General features: G+C 59.3%; 7 protein-coding genes across 7 annotated transcripts; 4 read left to right on the top strand and 3 right to left on the bottom strand.

Moving 5' to 3' along the window:
* Positions 1-520: 520 nt before the first annotated feature.
* HRG_01246 (uncharacterized protein) lies at positions 521-1,141 on the bottom strand (the record flags this gene model as incomplete). Its single annotated transcript, XM_044859717.1, has 3 exons — positions 521-559; positions 699-756; positions 819-1,141. 3 exons carry the CDS (start codon positions 1,139-1,141, stop codon positions 521-523), a joined length of 420 nt encoding a protein of 139 aa, XP_044726117.1.
* Positions 1,142-2,588: 1,447 nt separating this feature from the next.
* Positions 2,589-3,942, top strand: HRG_01245 (UAA transporter family domain-containing protein; the record flags this gene model as incomplete). The annotated part of the gene is made up of 4 exons (XM_044859716.1): positions 2,589-2,858; positions 2,919-3,009; positions 3,060-3,446; positions 3,500-3,942. 4 exons carry the CDS (start codon positions 2,589-2,591, stop codon positions 3,940-3,942), a joined length of 1,191 nt encoding a protein of 396 aa, XP_044726116.1.
* Positions 3,943-4,930: 988 nt separating this feature from the next.
* HRG_01244 (uncharacterized protein) lies at positions 4,931-5,863 on the top strand (the record flags this gene model as incomplete). Its single annotated transcript, XM_044859715.1, has 2 exons — positions 4,931-5,071; positions 5,165-5,863. The coding sequence occupies 2 exons, from the start codon at positions 4,931-4,933 to the stop codon at positions 5,861-5,863; spliced, it is 840 nt and encodes a 279-aa protein (XP_044726115.1).
* Positions 5,864-6,566: 703 nt separating this feature from the next.
* HRG_01243 (CDP-alcohol phosphatidyltransferase domain-containing protein) lies at positions 6,567-8,006 on the bottom strand (the record flags this gene model as incomplete). The annotated part of the gene is made up of 3 exons (XM_044859714.1): positions 6,567-7,559; positions 7,633-7,758; positions 7,833-8,006. The coding sequence occupies 3 exons, from the start codon at positions 8,004-8,006 to the stop codon at positions 6,567-6,569; spliced, it is 1,293 nt and encodes a 430-aa protein (XP_044726114.1).
* Positions 8,007-9,106: 1,100 nt separating this feature from the next.
* Positions 9,107-9,792, bottom strand: HRG_01242 (putative cdp-alcohol phosphatidyltransferase protein; the record flags this gene model as incomplete). Its single annotated transcript, XM_044859713.1, has 3 exons — positions 9,107-9,490; positions 9,548-9,636; positions 9,687-9,792. 3 exons carry the CDS (start codon positions 9,790-9,792, stop codon positions 9,107-9,109), a joined length of 579 nt encoding a protein of 192 aa, XP_044726113.1.
* A 3,253-nt stretch (positions 9,793-13,045) lies between these two features.
* Positions 13,046-13,844, top strand: HRG_01241 (PX domain-containing protein; the record flags this gene model as incomplete). The annotated part of the gene is made up of 3 exons (XM_044859712.1): positions 13,046-13,480; positions 13,545-13,723; positions 13,781-13,844. 3 exons carry the CDS (start codon positions 13,046-13,048, stop codon positions 13,842-13,844), a joined length of 678 nt encoding a protein of 225 aa, XP_044726112.1.
* Positions 13,845-15,627: 1,783 nt separating this feature from the next.
* HRG_01240 (IQ calmodulin-binding domain-containing protein) lies at positions 15,628-17,415 on the top strand (the record flags this gene model as incomplete). The annotated part of the gene is made up of 1 exon (XM_044859711.1): positions 15,628-17,415. The coding sequence occupies one exon, from the start codon at positions 15,628-15,630 to the stop codon at positions 17,413-17,415; it is 1,788 nt and encodes a 595-aa protein (XP_044726111.1).
* Between the last annotated feature and the right edge of the window lie 557 nt (positions 17,416-17,972).

Below are 17,972 nucleotides of genomic sequence, written 5' to 3'. Positions count from 1 at the left end.
TGGCCCATGACACTCTGACTACAAATTGGGAGCGACTGGAATCTTCCCCAAGAAAGTGGCGGTGGATGAGAAGCATGTGAATCCGATGATTCGAGCCTCCGAGTAGTGAAAACACTTAGAATGCTCTTGTCCAGTTTCTGCTCTCGGAGGTGTGTGGAATAGAATTCTGGACAACTAAGCTGACTCCAATCAAGGATCGGGTAGGTCGACAAGATGGACGCATCGTCTGCCAGACTGTAGGTTGTCATAACTGTGCGCGCCACCGAACGACTATCTGATGACAAAATCGAGAACGTGTCGGGGGGGGTTCGAACTCTACGGTAAACGTGGCTCGCTTGCAGGGTTTCTTCGAACTCGAGACGAAATGATGGCAGACCGCTGATTCCGGGGTTTGACTCCGAGACCTCTGGAGGAGGAAGAGGGCCAGTATCGGCGGTTTTTGTCCCGCCCGCGACCAGGGAAGGTGTTTCCGCCATTGCGGATGAAGGGGTTGGTGGCAGAGACAGCCTGCCTTGCAATTTCACAGTCGTAGATGGGACAGCCGGGCTTTCTTGGACTTCTGCCCGAGACAACACATCAATAATCGAAGTGTTGTTTGGTGGGACCCTTGACAGACTCGAAGAATCGCAGAGGCAAGCAATGAACAGACGCCCCACCTGTTCCAACCGCTGCTGAACCGCTGTGCTGCCCTCGATTACCGTGTTTATTTTGTTTTTGAGAGTCGCTCGCGACTCAACGGCGACTATGTCGGATTCGCTACAAAACCGACGGCTATTAGCCCCAATGCCGAGCCGATGGGCATTATTGAAAGGACTTGCCACTGAAGAATATTCAGCATCAGAGTAATGGATCTCTTGTGCGTCTGGATTCTCAGGACGGCCTTGGCGACATCGTCCTGCTTCCGAGCCCAGTGAATCTGGTCCCAGGTCTTGAGCGCGGCCGGGTTGCTGAGGCTGACGTGCTTGAGAAGGCTGGCAAGGTGATCGAACGAGTCGATCAACTCAGCCACGGCCACGGCTGTGTGCTGGACCCCGACCCGGCTTCTGGTAGCGTTTGGGACGGACTCAATGTGCTGGATCAAGCTCTGTAGCCTTGCAATGGTCGATCTCACGTCGGTAACCTCGGCCAATGCCCAAGCCATGGTCCTCGGTGCGCTTGGATCGTCGATATAGCCGTGTCTAGGAACTTGATGACGGCGGTTGCCATTGCGAGGAGACCGGCCACCCCGACGGTAACGCTGAAGGGATCCATGGTAGGATAGAGAGCAAGCAGTAGAAGGGCGTGATGGGTCCTTTAATAGAGGGGGTTCATTTCGGACGCTACTTGTTGCTGAGGCAAGAGAGTGACGGTACGGACTAGCTGAGGTGCAAAACAACGCAAGTTTTGAGAGGAGAGAGGGGCTATTATGTGCATATCAGAGCCAGAGATGATTCGTCGGTGCTTACCGCGCCTGTTGGCCAGGCTGCGCTATTAAAAAGGGCAAGGGTAACGCCGTGGCTAGAGAACTCTCAAGCAGGGGCTTGAGAGCACAGTGGAAGAAATAGGGACATAGAAAGGTGAATTTAGTAATATATATCTTAGTCTATCTATTAGGATAAGAGAGGCTTATATAGGTATAGTAACTATATATAGCTAGCCAAAAGAGGGCATTAAGATATTCCTATACCTAAGTTAGGCCTATATTGTCCTTAGGCTAGGGGAGTCATGTTATTCAGGCAGGCTCCCTTGTGCATGACTATTAGGCCCACTAGGCATGACTGTGGCCTCTTATGCCCACTCTCCTCAGTAAGAACCATGGCCCCCAAAGGCGCTCTCGCATTGAGAGGCCGGATGTGGAGCAAAAGCAGGGCGTCGAGCGAGGCATGTGGAGAGCCGAGGATTAGTTGCCATCAACACGAGGATGAGCGGAGCCTGCAAGCCGCGTCGCGTCTTGTTTGGACAGCGATTGTCGAGCCTATTGTCAAAACATGTTGAAGCTGGTGATGGTCTGTCAAGTGCCAAAAGCGTTGAAGTTGGTTTATCTGTGACGGCTTAGATAATACTCGATCATCCGTACCGTGCCGGATGTACCGTCGCCACGACTCCGGCGCCCTGCTAACAGGCTCGGGCGGGCAACTTGCCACCCCGCGACAAATGCCCGGTCCAACGCGCACTGTGCGGACACGGTGCATAACAAGCATTCTGTCATTGGTTAGTCAGCCGCACCAAAATTCAATTTACAAACAGTGCTGTGCCGGAGCCTGAACAACCACGTGCGCCTCGCACCGGCCATCAAATCCTTCCCTTCTTCTCCACCTCGCTCGTGGTCCCTTCGCGTCTCCTGTCGAACTCTGTCGCGCGCTTCCTCCCCCCCCCAAGCGCGGTGTCCTTCGATTCGTCTCCCGTCTTTGGCATCGCGACATCGACTCATCGCCGCCTCTTCCTTGGTGCGCGCGTCGTTGCTTCCCCTCGACCGACCGACCGACGCGCCTCGAGACTGTATCCTGTGCCTGATCAACCGGCTCCAACAAAGCTCGACCTCGCCGCAGAGCGATCAAGAAAGCGGAGACTGGAGTTGCACAACAGCGCCTCGGCCCGCCAGATCCACAATGACGGACAAGAAGAGCGATGACTTCGTCCTTCGCATGCCCGACGGCCACTCTCGCGTCCACGAGCAGCATGCCTTCCCCAGCAACGGCTCCCCGCGCGCCGGCCGCCCTGTCGCCGCGCCGGCCTCGCAATTCTTCTCGTCCATCGAGGGCAGCGGCGGCGCCTCGGTCCTCGCCTACTGCTTGTCTTCCATCAGCATGACCCTCGTCAACAAGTACGTCGTCTCGGGCCGCCAATGGAACCTGCACCTGCTCTATCTGGCCATTCAGGTATTTCGTGCCAAGCAAACCCCTGTCTGTCCTGCGTGCTCCTAACGCGCAACTCAACAGTCCATTGTCGGAACCTCGACCATTATCGTCTGCAAGCACCTCGGCATGATCAAGGACCTGGACCCCTTTGACTCGGGAAGGGCCCAACGATGCAAGTAAGCCCGGATCCCATTCTCTTGCCCGCGCTAACCCCGGTCCCAGGGTTCCCCATCTCCCTTCTCCTCGTCGGCATGATCTTCACCGGCAACAAGGCGCTGCAGTTTCTCTCCGTCCCCGTCTACACCATCTTCAAGAACCTGACCATCATCGTCATTGCCTACGGGGAAGTCCTGTGGTTTGGCGGTAGCGTCAGCCCCTTGACCCTCGTGTCCTTTGGTCTCATGGTCTCCAGCTCCGTCCTCGCCGCCTGGGCTGACTTTCACCACGTCACGGTTGCCGTTCCCGGTGCCCTGCAAAACGCCTCGTCGGCCGCCGCCGCCACTCTCAGCGCCGGCTATGCCTGGATGGGCCTCAACGTCTTGTGCTCGGCGCTGTACGTCTTGAGCATGCGTAAGGCCATCAAGATTACCAATCTGAAGAACTGGGATGGTGAGTCCCTGGGATACGTGTGACGCCGGGACAGCTCGCTGACGCTTGACCAGTCATGTTCTACAACAACCTGCTGACTGTCCCCGTTCTGATCCTGTCGTCGCTTCTCATCGAGGACTGGTCCAGCACCAACCTGCACAACAACTTCCCCCCCGAGTCGCGACACAGCTTGCTCGTCGGCATGGTGTACTCTGGGCTCGCCGCCATCTTCATTTCCTACTGCACCGCCTGGTGCATCCGCGCCACGTCTTCGACGACCTACGCCATGTCCGGAGCTCTCAACAAGCTTCCCATGGCCATTGCCGGTCTCGTCTTCTTTGCCGACCCCATCACCTTTGGCAGCGTGTCTGCCATTATCCTCGGCTTCATCAGCGGTCTCATCTACACCTGGGCCAAGAACAGGAGATCGCAACCGCCTGGTCTTCCGTCGGCCGTTGGCCGGTCAGCCTCTGGCACCACCTCGCCAAACGACAAAGGGCCGGCCGCGAGAGCATGAGCGGACGAGCGCCAAGACATGGTCGGATGTGGTCAGCCAGGCAAGGAGCGCGCCGAGGCGAGTCTGGCTTGGGGAAAGGGATGGTTTGATGTCTTTGCACTGTACATATTTGAAGAGCGTCCACGCATGCCCCGACATGACTTTTCGTGATGAAAACGACGAGAAAGATGGCCCAGTCATGTCGCCACGCACGTCTCTTGCCTATAGAGAAGGAACATGATGCTTGTTTTCGGTTCATGTTACATCTGCAGCAAGTCTCAAGGACGTGACGCCGTGCTGAACTCGCTCCGAACCGGACCATCGCAAGCCCGCCATGGCCGTGCAGACGTGCGTGTTCGGCTGTCCACAACGCGGGACCGGGAAGCAAAGACGAACGACAAATCGACAAAGAAGAGAGAGGGGGTAAGAGTGTCAGCGGCAACGAAGCCGGGTGTTTGCTCCTCCCAGGGCATGGCCGAGCGATCCGTCCTAAAGGCAGCCCGTCCAGTCCTCTGATGCCATCTCGGCACTCACCATTCACCTCGCCGCTTTGTTGCCCGCCGCCCTCCAAGTGCCCCCTGGGACGTTGCCCTGCCGGCACAGGCGCGACGGCGACGCAGAACATACAGCCGTTGTACCCGTGGAGCGAGTGCGTTCGCAGAAGGGCCAGCTGGCTCGTTGGCGCAACTACGGGCCCGGCGTGGTGAGTGATTCACGTCCCGGGCCGCTGGTGCTTGCGCGGCCGCCGTCATCGCACGTCGTGTTTCGCGCCCCGTTACCTGAACAACGTGCAGGACCCTGAGCCGTCGGATTTTTCAAACGCAGGCACCTCTCTTCCTCTCTTCTTTCTTCCCTCTTGGTACTTCAATCTTCGACCTTCTTCATCTCATCCCTTCACTCGCTCGCTCAGCTGCATCGTACCTTTCTCACTCACCCTCGATAGCAGACAACCACGCGCCTGCACATTCAGGCCTCTTGCCTTTTTCTTTCTTCTTTCGTCGCCCACACCATGTCTCGATTCGACTGGACGCCCCTGCTGGCCGCCGTGGGCATCCTGCGATACCACAAGCTGGACGTGTGCGTGGGCGGAGAGGCTGCCTTTGCCTACTACAACGCTCTCTTCCTCGACTACGACGCTGGTGATGGCCCCGTACGTTTTCCCGTGTTCCCTCTTCTCTTCACTGGCGGTGGGATCTTCCGGAGAGAGAGGCCTTGATAGCTGACTGACTGACTGTTCGGCTAGGTGTTTGAGATCATCGTGCCGGATGATTCCTACGCCGCGGCCCCCGGCCTCCTCTGCTCGACGGGCCTCTTCACGCCCATCGACGCCCCCGACTCGACCGACTTTGACGGCGGCTGGCGCAGCAGCAACAACTTCCCGCACCTCGCGACCACGGGGTGGAACACGTCGCCCAGCCCCGTCGCCATCGTGCCCGACGTCCGCGTCGCCATATACCTCGACCGCCGGATCTGCTCCTTGGTCAACCTCGCCGACTGCATCAGCGACTTCGGCCACAGCCCGGACCTCGAGGGGCTCGACCGCGACGAGATCCGCTTCCTGCCGTGGCCGCGCCTGCCCGCGCTCGTCAGGTCGCTGCCCTGGCGCATGGGCCACGCGGTTTGCGACGACGAGGCTAACCGCACCGCCGGCGGCGACGACGACGACGAGGGTGAAAATGGTGTCTCGGAGCTGGACAGGAAGAAGGCAAAGGAGAGTCTCTGCGACGCCATTGCGGATCTCGTCGACGGCATGGACATCTCGACCGGGTGGGCGTGGACGTACCTCGGCGTCCAGAACAGGGAGCTGTGCGAGCTGGTCAGGAAGATCATCGCCGGCAAGAAGCAGCGCATCTGGGACGCCGAGTTGGACCACGACGTTACGCGCGGCATCCGCGACCGGCTGCAGCTCGACACCATTCGCTCGATTCCCGGCCGTAACTGATGGGGAGCCGTCGTCGTGCAGGAAGCTGAGGACTACAGGCGTTTTTCTTTTTCGTATGCGGTGATTCCCCCCCGGGCTTGGCGACAAGGGCCTGCTTCGGAATTTGGAGTCTGGGCAAAAGGATCAAGGGTGGTCCATTGTTGCATTTATAGGCGAACTTCGTGATGCTCTTTGAGCCGGAATGGCATGCAGCGTCGGCGAAAATGGGCGCATGGGACACATTGACGAGCCTGTGAGCGATGCCATCGTCCAAGATAGGTCCAAAAACGCACAAAGGTCAAGGAATCGAGAGAAAGCGAGCCGTCTCTATTCCACCGCTGCTCTCCGTGCCTGTCTAGACCAAACAAACCCGCGCTGCGGCTGTCAAGTGACGCCCCGGATGTCGAACGCGTCAGAACCGCTGTCAACGCCCACTCCGGGCACTAGAATGCAACACCAGGAGACCTCTCAACGCCCAGGCTCCGATGCTCTCCATGCCGCTCCGGCCCGCCCGCGCCTTTCGTAATTTTCTGGATTGAATTCACACCAGCCCGCCACACACACGTTTCGCCCCCTCCAGGGCGTGCGCGAACCTACAGGGTTGAGCGTGCAGGCGTGCCTTTTCCGCCTGAGTCGTCATGAAATGGTATCAATGTTGAACATGTCGTCGCCAGTGTATCCCCTCGATAAACAATCCACAAACCACCCCCCCACTCGACATCATTCAATGCGTCTTTTCGGCCGCCCGGACCCGCTTGTTGGCCAGTTGCTTCTCCCGGGGGATCGTGAGGGCGTTGATGCCGAGGAAATTGCAGATGCTCGTCACCACCAGGTAAGCCCAGCGGAAGTAAACTATCAGGGCAAATGCAAAGTAGGCGCGCAAGTAGGTCAGCTCCGTCGCGGCGCTGACGGCAGGGAACCCGAAGCGCGGCAGGTTGCCGATGAGGGCGCCGCCGACAAGGGGAAACAGCATGACTGTCCAGTAGGGGAAGGGCTGGCGCGTCAGGTGGGCGAGGATCATCTTGGTCGTCATGCGGCCAAAGACAAAGGACAGGGTGAGGCAGAAGAGGACCAGGTGGTTGTCACGCATCAGGGTGCTGTAGGGCGAGTAGACCCACGCGCCAATGGACAGGGTGAAGACGGCCATGGGCGTCCATTCGAGGAAGACGGGCGCGATGGGCAGGTTCTTGCTGCGCCGGGCGTTGACGACGTGGTAGACGCAAAAGGGGACGTGGCCGACGAGTAGCGAGAAGATGATGAGGCCGATCCAGATGTCTCTAAAAGTCGTCTCGCCGAGCGCGTGCGCGATGCCGGGGAAGCTGCGGCCGAGAAAATCGGCAATGGGCTGCGTCCAGATGCCGGGGCCGTAGGCGCCGGACACGGCCATGATGCTGCAGGCAATCAGCAGGCCCTCGGTGGGCCCGTTGAAGACGCCCAGGTACAGGGTGTGCGTGTGGTACGTCTCCCAGGTCGAGAAGAACATGGGAAGGCAGGGGCACAGGGCGGTGAAGACGCCGGCGCGCGAGGTGCCGAGGCCCATGGCGGCCGTCTCGAGGAGGCTGGCCAGGGTGCAGTTGAGGGAGTCGATGCCGTGGTCGAAGAGCTCGCCGAGGCCGCTCGAGGTGCCTGTCCTGCGGGCTTGCTTGCCGTCGACGTTGTCCATGGTCTGGTACATGAACAAGCCAAAGGAGAAGCTAAAGTATAGCCAAGCTGGCCCCTGAAGCGTAGAGCATCTCGCTCGAGTCAGCGCACCCTCGAGCCGCGCACACGGGAAGCCGAGGAAGACTCACGGGCCCTATCAGATCGGGCATGAAGAGGACTAGCAGCCCGACATTGGCCAGGATGAAGAAGAAGCCCAGCAAGGTGACCATGTTTGGGGCGAGCCACAGCGGCAAGACTTGGACAAAGGCATTCCACTATAGGGCTGGCGGTCAGCGCGTCTTGGCGTCTTGGCGGTCGGTCGAGGGCAGGGACGGAGGCGATGGCATACCCAGGGGCCAAGGACGTATTTTGATATGGGAGACTTGTCGATGCTCGAGTACTTGTATGACTTGAGATGCAAGAGGGCCTCGTCAGAGATGCACTCTGCGGCGGCCGTCTCTGCAGCTGGCGTCAACCGTTGTTCGGGGACTCGCGGAGGGGACATACTGCTGCTGGGCGCCATGATGCAAGGGGTCGCAAGGTGCCTATCAATGGTCGAAGCTGCGGCAGCGCGTTGCTGCGAGACACGGCGGATTAGAAGAAGCCGGAGATGGGGGTGGCGCGGGGGGCCAGATATTCGCGGAGGAGGGAGGGTTGGGGGACTCCCGTGCTTGCTTGCCCGCTCGGTGATCGTACCTAGACGCAGTGCCGTGTCGGGAAGCACTGCCGCAGAACTGGCCTGTCTCCGTGGACTACCTACTCAGATAGGTAGGTATGTAGGTTGGTGATACACGAGGCGGGCGTGTGCGATGATTGGATGGATTCGTTGAGGAGCCTCATGCAACTCGTTGAGCCGGCGCGGAAATTTTTTTGGGCGGTGCAGGGAATGGGAGCCTGTACCTAGACTAGGTAGGTAAGTACGTAGGTAGCTTGAGCCGAGGCACAAGAGTACGGCAGATTGGGCACTGCTGAGCAGAACAAGTGCCTGGGCGAGTCAGCGGTGTCGACGTCAGAGGTACCTGGCCAGGTTTACCCATTGAGTATCGCGGCGGGTGTCTTGTGCGGAGAGATACCGTCTACAGAGGAGAGTGGAGGTATCTACTTCATTGCTTGGAATACAACTGTCCGCTGTAATCCTTCTGGCAACCGTTGGCACCGCCCGTGACAGTGACGTAGGCGTGGGCGGAGGGGCAGCGACTCCAGCGCCCAGACAGCCTCGCCGTTGCACCGATGGCGCATCCAACTACATGCATATTTACCGATACGCCTATTCACGGCTCACCACACGTTCAACCATTCTGCCGTGGGGCCCTTTGTCAGAACAAGACATTGCCTTGGTTGGCCGCTAGATTGTGCGGGACGGCTCATGCCATCCATTAGGTAATCTCATCCAACACGCCCCAGCCTAACCATGACCGCCACTGTCCAGTCTGTTTTCTTTTTCTCCTCACTATTACCATTAGATATGTACGAGGCCACAGCGTCGGCCCCCTTCTCGTCAGCATCAGCAAGCAAGTGCTCAGACCCAACCATGCAAAATGAACGACTTTGGTTCCCACAACGCCCAACACACGCGTACAAAACACCCGGCCTCGGCCAACTCACCCGCACCCAAGACACACATCACAGCAGCGCGAAGCCGGCAAACAGGCCCGTCAGCACCATGGCCATGCCGTACGTCCGCCCCACCTCGAGTGTCATGCCGCCGCCCTGCTTCTCGCGCGACGAGCTGCCGCCGGGCCCGTCCGTGTAGATGGTGTTTGCGTCGCCCGTCTGGCTGGCCGTGGGGTTGACGCCGCCCGAGCCCGTCGTCGTGTTGTACTTTTTGGGCGCCGACGCGCCGCACGGGTTCTTCTCGCGGCAGTCGGACGCGCACTGGTTGTCGGTGCACGCCTTGACGCACTGGTTGCCGTATTCCTGGCAGATAAAGTAGGGCAGCGTCAGCGTGTACTCGGACACGTTGGGCCGCTTGTTGTTGCCGCACAGGCAGCCGAAGGTGAGTTGTTCCTATACGTGGCCAGTCAGAACGGCCGCTTGGTATCAGGGGGAGAGTAGACGACGTACAGGGTCGCAATCGTTCACCAGAGTCGTCCTGGGCCCTACTTGTTGGCAGATCAAAGGGCAGGTATCCTTTTCGTTGTCACACCATGATTCTGCACACGGTCAGCTTCCCTGATTCGCCCGTCGTGCAAGGAGAGCTCACGTCTTGTTGAAAGCGGCACCGTAGAAGGGTCGATGGTCAAGTCAGCCTGCGCGACGGCGACAAAGGCGGCCGCCGTGGCCAGGACGATGGATCGGAGCGAGGGCATCGTAGCGAGTGTGCAAGTTTTGCTCGGAGAGTCGCCAAAGAGAATTATGAGCAGCTATAAGCTCTCCCGTTAGCGTTGATGAACGCCTTGCAAATCCATGGAAGCAAAAGCTGGCTGCCAATTACTTGGGCAAATTAAGGGGCGGAGGACTGGCTGGTCTTACACTGAATCAGCCCGCGTAGGCAACGACAAAAAGACGACAACGAAAGGCTCAATGCTAAACAGCAGGCAGCGATTGACGGCGAGAGCTGCAGCTGGGGTCCAAGAAGAACACGGAAAAGGAGGAAAAGGAGAAGAGAGGGGGACAAAGGCTAACGGTAAGGGCGGGTGAGGAGAAGCTATAACGGCCTGGAAGCGGCGGGAAGCGACATGGCAACCCCGGGCCTAAGCACGGCATGTAATAGGCCACGGCCCAGGTATTAGTGAGTGACAGGCAGCAGCTGAGCTCACACCCCAGAAGCGGAAAGACAATTTTTGCTCGGCAGTAGAGGCATGACCGGGGGGTGGGGGACTGAAACCACAATCCGAGCTTTCCAGTCCAGCTCGGCGGCGGCGGCGGCGGCGGCGGCCCTCCTCTCCACCCGCTTTGCCAGGGCCTGGCTCTGGGAGCTGGCTGCTGGGAGGCGCATGGTACTGGTACGGGCACTGCAGTCGCACGGTGCCTGTAGATACGCACGAGCCGGCAATCGCCAGTGAATTTTATTTAATTTTTTTATTTGCCAATAGCGAGATACCCATTGCAAGCGACGGGAGCAGAAGCAATTCCCGGCTCACTCAGGGGCGGAGCAGCTGCGGGTGCTACGACTCTCTCGCAATATGCACCCAGCGTACGGAGTGCTCCGTAAATAATAGCAGAGCTCTCGTGGGAGGAGGGAGAGCAGGGCCAGAGCTAGAAGAGCAAAATCGGAAGATAAGGGCCTCGTTCGCGACAGGCGGCCGCCCCCCAGCCGTGGACGGACGCAAACGGGGGCTGGGAGGCTGTGCGACTGGGTCTCGGCACAGCGCTATGCATGCGGCACGGGCTCTGGCTGCACAGGTTTTGACATGCGCTCGAGCTCTCGTTGTCCCCCCCCCCGCTGCATCATTATTTGCTCGAGGCAAGAAAGAGAGGCCCAGCAACCGGAGGCCGATCGGGACAATCGAGGGTCTTGTCTTGGGCCCAAAGGGCTTCTTCTCCCAGCAACAATCAGCGTTGGCTCGTGTCTCAGAAACAGCAAGACATCCCGGTACTCTGTCGGCGGCCTGTGCGTGCGCAGAGAACCAGGTATCCCAGGGACATGACGGGACAAGACACAGGCTGGGGAACAAAGGCTCGCCTCAGTCATCAGCTCGTTGCCGGCGCTGCAGGGAATGCGGGTAATTAACCGGGTGCTTGGTCTTGGTCTTGGTCTTGGTGTCGACGACGGAAGACGGACGACGGACGAGCGGGGGACGTGAGGCAGCATTTCGTATCCCAACTGATCCATCCATCCGTGTGTGCTCGCCTACATATTCACGTGCATGCATGCCCGGCTCCGCCAGCTAACGACAAGCTTGCTGCAGCTGCTGGAGAGCCAGAAGACGCCCGGTCGGTACGCAGAGTGGCTCGTATGTGCCTACTCCGTATCGTATTGCCCGAGGCCGTCCACATGGCCGACGACCATTCGGGCTGGCTGGTGCCCCGTGTGGTCGCCGCCCAGCCTACTATTTTTCTTGTACGAGCACAGAGATCCGTCAGTTTATGCGCTTACTTGCATATACGTGCAGTGCGAAGGATAGTCTATCGTATCTTAAAGCGTATCCTGCGCGCATGACGCAGGATATGCCGGAGACAAGTACGGATACTTGCGAGCCCACCGGCGATACTCGACCCTTCTTGGACCGTATGCACGCGGCGGCTCGAACGGTCTCGTCCCCATAGAACAAGTAAAAAAAGGAGAAGGTGAAATGAGAGACGATCCGCTAGCTCGGAGGAGGCTGGTCAACGGGGCTAGAATGTCTTACGAGGAGGATCGTCACCTCGTCCGGAGCAAGCAGAAACGCCATGTGGCCCTTTCGATTTCGCGCAGACAATTACATTGTGCGCGTTCCATTCCATCCCGCGACGCACGCACAATGGCTGTAAATACTCCGTACAGCGCGACGAGCACGGTGAGCACGGGCGGCGGGACGGACCCAGCCTGTCAGACAAGGGCGGCTGGCTGGCAGGAAACGCCACCCGGCCGACCCTCTCCTAGGCTTGGCCTCGGTTCGGCTCAGCGAGCGAGGGGGAGAGCGAAGCCTCTAGGCCAACGCGAGCTCGCCGTCTGGACCAGTTGCGACGTGAGAATCACCTTCTTGTCGTCTTTGTTGTCTGGCGGGCGGATAGCCATGAGAGGGGACCGGACAAAGGGGGGTCGCACGGCTGCCCAGCATACGCACAGGCACAAGTGATGCCGGGGTGCCCACCCAGTGACCGGTCACCTGATGATGCAAGCACTTTGGACGGAGCACAGCCATGATGGATGGGCCCGACGATGGCAGGCGGAGGGGGCTGTGACGAGAAAGGTTGGCCATGACTGCTTCCAGCCAAGTGCAGATGAGTGCGGCAAGAAACCGGACCAGGCAGGCCTGACTAATAAATAGTGAATATAAGCCTGTGCTGTACGAACACATCAGGTACCGTTCTCTCGGGCCCTTGCTTGCCTCACTGTCCCTCGAGACAAGGCTGTATGCTTCGTTGGCACTCGGGTGCTGCGTCGATGCCCCAGGGGTGGATGTCTGCCGCGATGTAAGCTCTGTTTCCCCTCATGTTCCCCGGCGAAGAGAAAACAAAATGTAAGTTACCGAGTGCTTGGTGTTTCGTTGAGCGGGGCATCGTTATTCCAGCGGATGTGGTTCCCCGCGGTACTGTACTCCGTGCATCGCCCCGCTGATGCTGCGGCCGTTGACAACAGCCGAGCAAAGATACAAGCTATCCGTACTTCCCGGCACCCAACGAATCTGCTACCCGGCACTCTCTCGGCGACGGACTTGGAAGGCGTTGGGTCCAGTTCCTCGCCGCCTCTCCTACACTGCCTCCTCCGCATCAACTCCGTCGTCGCCGACTGCCCCCATCGATAGCCGCAAGCTTCATTCGCCGTCTCGCTTCTTCGCCCGACGCTTGTTCTGCCGCTGCACTCGCTCGCCCGGCGACGACACCACCACAGCAAGAGCTCTGCGCAGGCAGATCCCGCCCTCGAATCGGATCCCGACCCGCGCACACGGCGCACGACCCCGTCACACACATGGCCGAATGGCGTCGGCGGTAGACAGGCACCGCGGCTCGGCCTTTGCCGGCCAGGAGGCCGGTCTGGACGCCCTCGGCATCCCCGCCGCCGCCGCTCCCCGCTCGACTCCTCCCGCCATCATCGAGACGTGCAGCGATCTCGACAGCAGCGACGACGACGACAATGCTCCAGACTCCCCATCGGCGGCGGCCGTCATGTCGCCGCCGTACTGGGTCGTGTCGAGCGCTGCGCCCCGGCGCAACGCCTCGAGCCTCTCGGTCGACTCGGGCCCGCCGGCGGGGGCGATTACGCTGCGCGACAACGACACGAGCGAGCACAGCGACCGCAACGATGCGTGCTGGGCCAAGAGTGTCGAGGTGGTCGACTACACCGTCGTCAACGGCAGCGCCACCAACATTGGCGCCTTTGTGGTGTGGAACGTCCGGGTCGAGACGCTCCGGGTGAGTTGCCGCCGTGCGTCGTCGTCTCTTCTGTCTCCTCCAACTAATGAGGAACCTCTTGCAGGGAAGCTACATGACGGTGCGCAAGCGGTACTCGGAGTTTGACGAGCTGCGCGCGCAGTTGATGCTGTCGTTTCCCAGCTTCGAGGCGGCGATGCCGGTGCTGCCGCCCAAGAGCATCATCTCGCGGTTCCGGCCCAAGTTTCTCGAGAAGAGGCGGGCCGGCCTGCAATACTTTCTCAAGTACGCGGCCTCTTGTCATCGTTGTTTGATTAGACGCTGACTCTTGCATTGGTGCAGCTGCATCATGTTGAACCCCGAGTTTTCGGGGTCACCTGTGCTCCGGGCGTTTCTGTTTCCGTGATTGCGGGTGTTATACTCTCCTGTTAATTCTGTTTCCTTCTTGGGCCTCGTTCTGGGAGCGCACATGATCGCCAATGACTTGTAAATACAGGCGACGCGTTGGCTGAGAGGCGTCTTGTGGACGATACCTGGGCAGTGTACATGCGAGTCTTGATAGTGCATCCGCGGGATCGGAGCAGAGGGGAGCTATTGGAGAGGGAGGACCCGTGTGTGCCTCGCCAGGGGATATCTCGGGGTGAGAGAACAGGGCCTTGGGGCGCAATGGCCATGACGGGACAGGGGACATGCACACATACATACATGGTATTGATCAACGGGGCCAGACTTACAGTACGGCTTGGGCACGTCCGTGGAAGCGTACGCCATGGCCCGTGGCTTGGGTCGGATACCGGTGGGGAAAGGGAAGAAAGACCCTGGGGTGCCGTTACGGCAGCGCTCCGCCCCTCTCGTTCTCTCTCCCCTGTCGCTGCAACTCGGACCGGCAGAGCCCGTAGCGCCCAATGCCATCATGGCTCGGGCTGCTTTCGCGCCATATAGTTTACTACCTAGTAAACATCACTATAATAAAAGTCCCAGCAACTCGGGCCTGTCTAAAGAGACACATTGCATTGGTCAAATCCCTCGTTGTCTTCCTTGGCCGCCGCGGCTGCTTATTGCCGCTTTCTCGTACGAAGAGGGCTTCGTCGAAGCTATTCACAGTGGCTTGGAAAGGCGTTGATATACTGTACTGTAGGTAGGTACTGTAGGTCTTGTTGCGGCTCCATAGAATTGCGTAAGGCGTTGTAGTACAGTAGAAAATTGGCTGTGTGAGGTTTTCCTACTGCTATCGCCTGCATGGCCCGTATCTGCTTTGTATCTACTCCGTATATACTGTTGATTGAGGCATGAAGAGCGCGTGCAGGTAAAGTCGCCGGTGGAGTGGATAGGGGCGTATAGGCTGCTCGCTGGATCTGACAAGAGTCTGATTTCCCAAACAATTGACTGAAACGACACGGCCAGACCATGCACGCACCCTCACCGTCGATAAAGGAAGGGGCACAAAGGTAGGTTTCATCTCTCTCAATTCTTTGATGCTTTGCAAGCTCCATGTCCACACGCGGAGTACGTATAATTAACTAAGGTACTTTGTATACACATTCAAGCATACCTGCCTACCTTACCTACCTACCTACCTACCGTACAGAAGGCATGTCATATATAATAAGCATCAGCACAGGCTGCGGGAGTTGCTGCCAGTCGCCACTTCCCTCCTCTCACGCCCACGCCTGTGCACAGCCTCACCTCTTTTGGTGCATTCGTAAACGTGACCCCCCCCGGGCTGCCGTCTGCTCTTTTTCTCAACAAACTCGCAGCCATAGCCCTGATGTGACGACGACACAGAGTCCGAAGACTTGCAAAAACACCCGTCCGTCCGTCACCCAGTCTGGATAGACTTGAGAGTGTAATTATCGGCAACCACGTCGCGACGCCTGGGCCTCTGTTCCCGAACTGTCCCCCCCCTCCCCTCCCTCCCCTTTAGCCAGGCACATATATGCATACTGTACCGTGCAGACCAGAAGCACCATTGTTATTTCTCTTTGCCCCATCCTCTTTTTTTTCACATGAATACTTGGAACCTGCTCTCATCTGGATTCGACCAGTGAGCTGCTGCAGATCGCCCTACAACCGCCGCCCCTCCCCCTCCCCCTCCCCCTCTCCCTACAAAAGTATTAAACCAAGGCATGTCGCCCGACACGTCGACATTAGGCAGCCTCGACACCACCACCGCAAAGACCAGCCGCTACATGGACTCGCTCGTGCCCCCAGACAAGGACCACTTCGAGCGCATCGCCCATGTCCAGGCCCAGAAGGAGAGCCAGGCCCGGCGCCGGGCCCGCCAGCAGCGCAAGTCCATCTCGCACACCACGTCGTCGGAGCAGCGGCGCAGCGACGACCATGAGCGCGCCGAGGCCGCCCAGATGATTCAAAAGACGTTTCGCGGCTATCGCGCCCGCAGGGAGATGGAGGGCTTCGGTCTCGACGCCGGCACGCGATGGGTCGCCGCCATCCGCGAGGCTCAGTTCCGCCAGTCGACCAAGCCGCGCGCCGCCGCACGGAGCCCCAACCTCGCCACCGCCGACCATGAGCTCTCCTCCGCCGCCGCGACGACGTCGCTCGACGACCCCATCGACCGCCGGCCCGCGAGCGCGCGGCGCAACTGGAAAAAAGCGAGCCTCGTCGCTCGCCGCGCTGGCCACGACGATGCCGACGATGCCGCCTCCTCGTCGTCCGACTCCGACTCGGCCAACTCGGGCCGCCACGCGGCAAAGACGCCCGAGCAGCGCGCAGAGGCCCGGCGGAAGCGCGAGCTGGCCAACGCCGAGCGCCGCCAGGCCGCCCGCATGATGGGCCTGCAATACTTTCTCGAGATGGTCGACGTCAAGCACCGCTACGGCAGCAACCTGCGCATGTACCACGAGGAGTGGAAGAAGTCGGACACGACCGACAACTTCTTCTACTGGCTCGACTACGGCGCCGGCAGGAACATTGAGCTCGACACGTGTCCGCGGGAGCGCCTCGAGCGCGAGCAGGTGCGCTACCTGTCGCGCGAGGAGCGCCAGTACTACCTCGTCAAGGTGGATGCGCAAGGACGCCTGTGCTGGGCCAAGAACGACGCGCGCATCGACACGACGGAGCAGTTCAAGGACAGCGTCCACGGCATCGTCCCCGAGGGCGACCCCACGCCCGCCTTCAGCCCGGTGGCGCCCTCGGCGGCAGCGCCCAACGACGCACACTCGAGGAAGGACTCCACGTCGTCGTCGTCGTTGAGCCAGTCGTCGGCCGAGTCGCGCAGAGAAGCCGACCGCGCGGCCAAGTACGGCGACCCCGGCTACGACGGCGCCCACGGCGTCCAGAAGATCACGCACATCTCGGCCTCGACCATCTTCAACAAGCTGCTGCGCAAGTCGGTGCGCAAGAACACGTGGATCTTTGTCGCCGACACGTCGTTCCGCCTCTACGTCGGCATCAAGGACTCGGGCGCCTTCCAACACTCGTCCTTTCTGCAGGGCAGCCGCATCTCGGCCGCCGGCCTCATCAAGATCAAGGACGGCCGCCTCTCGTCCCTGTCGCCGCTGAGCGGCCACTACCGCCCGCCCGCGTCCAACTTCCGCGCCTTTGTGCGCAGCCTCAAGGATGCCGGCGTCGACATGGGCCACGTGTCCATCTCCAAGTCGTACACGGTCCTCGTCGGCCTCGAGACGTACACCAAGACGCGCCGCAAGGGCAAGGATTTCGTCGACAAGCTCATCCGCCGCCGCGACAAGATGCTGTCCCCCGAGCAGGTCAGGCGGCGCGAGGAGGAGCAGCGGGACAAGAGCGAGAGCGCCGAGAAGGAGCGCCGCTTCCTCGAGAAGAAGAGGCTCGAGGCCGAGGCCGAGGCGGCGGCGGCGAGGGCCGAGAGCAGCCCGGGCGCCAAGGTGGTGGATAAGTTCAAGTCGATACCCGCCCACGTCAGGGGCCACGGCGGCGACGACGATGGGGGCGGCGGCCTCGGACGAGGGGCGGCGGGAGGTGCCGTCGCTGGGTCCTGATGTTTCATCGATGCGATTGCAACTTAGCCAGCCTTTTATGTTTCCTGGGTTACATGATGACGATGCGGGAACTTCCAAGCCTGCACTTCGTCAAAGAGCGTAAAGTAAAGACAGCCCGTCGACGTGGCTAAGATGCTGTTGGTGTTCCTCCGTATCTCCTTGCGTACGGCAAGTACAAAGTCCATAGATCACTTGCAGCCGCCATCTGTCACATACGGCCATTACCTCGTGAGACTTTCCGATCCCGTCAAGCTCATGTCTAATGTTCAAGGTCTGCATTTTTTTTGGCCACCTATGCCTCCAATTTTGTACACGTGTTCCTCCGATTTTGGATGACAACGAACCATGCATCCAGGCTACCCCGGGCGACTGATAGGTAGGCGCCCCCCTCTAGATATTTGGGCGCCTAGGGGTATATAAGCTGCTAACTAACTAAGCTTAAATATAATTAACTAAACTATAGAAATAGAGGAATAAAGAACACGAAAATAATAAGAAATTTTTATATAAGTTCTAGGTTTTTTTTTAGATTAGTAAATATTAGTTTTATACGTTTA

This window comes from Hirsutella rhossiliensis, assembly GCF_020360975.1.
Source record: "Hirsutella rhossiliensis strain HR02 chromosome Unknown scaffold00001, whole genome shotgun sequence".
Taxonomy (NCBI): domain Eukaryota; kingdom Fungi; phylum Ascomycota; class Sordariomycetes; order Hypocreales; family Ophiocordycipitaceae; genus Hirsutella; species Hirsutella rhossiliensis.
The sequence above is the reverse complement of the archived record's forward strand: the minus strand, read 5'-3'. Positions and strand labels throughout refer to the sequence as shown.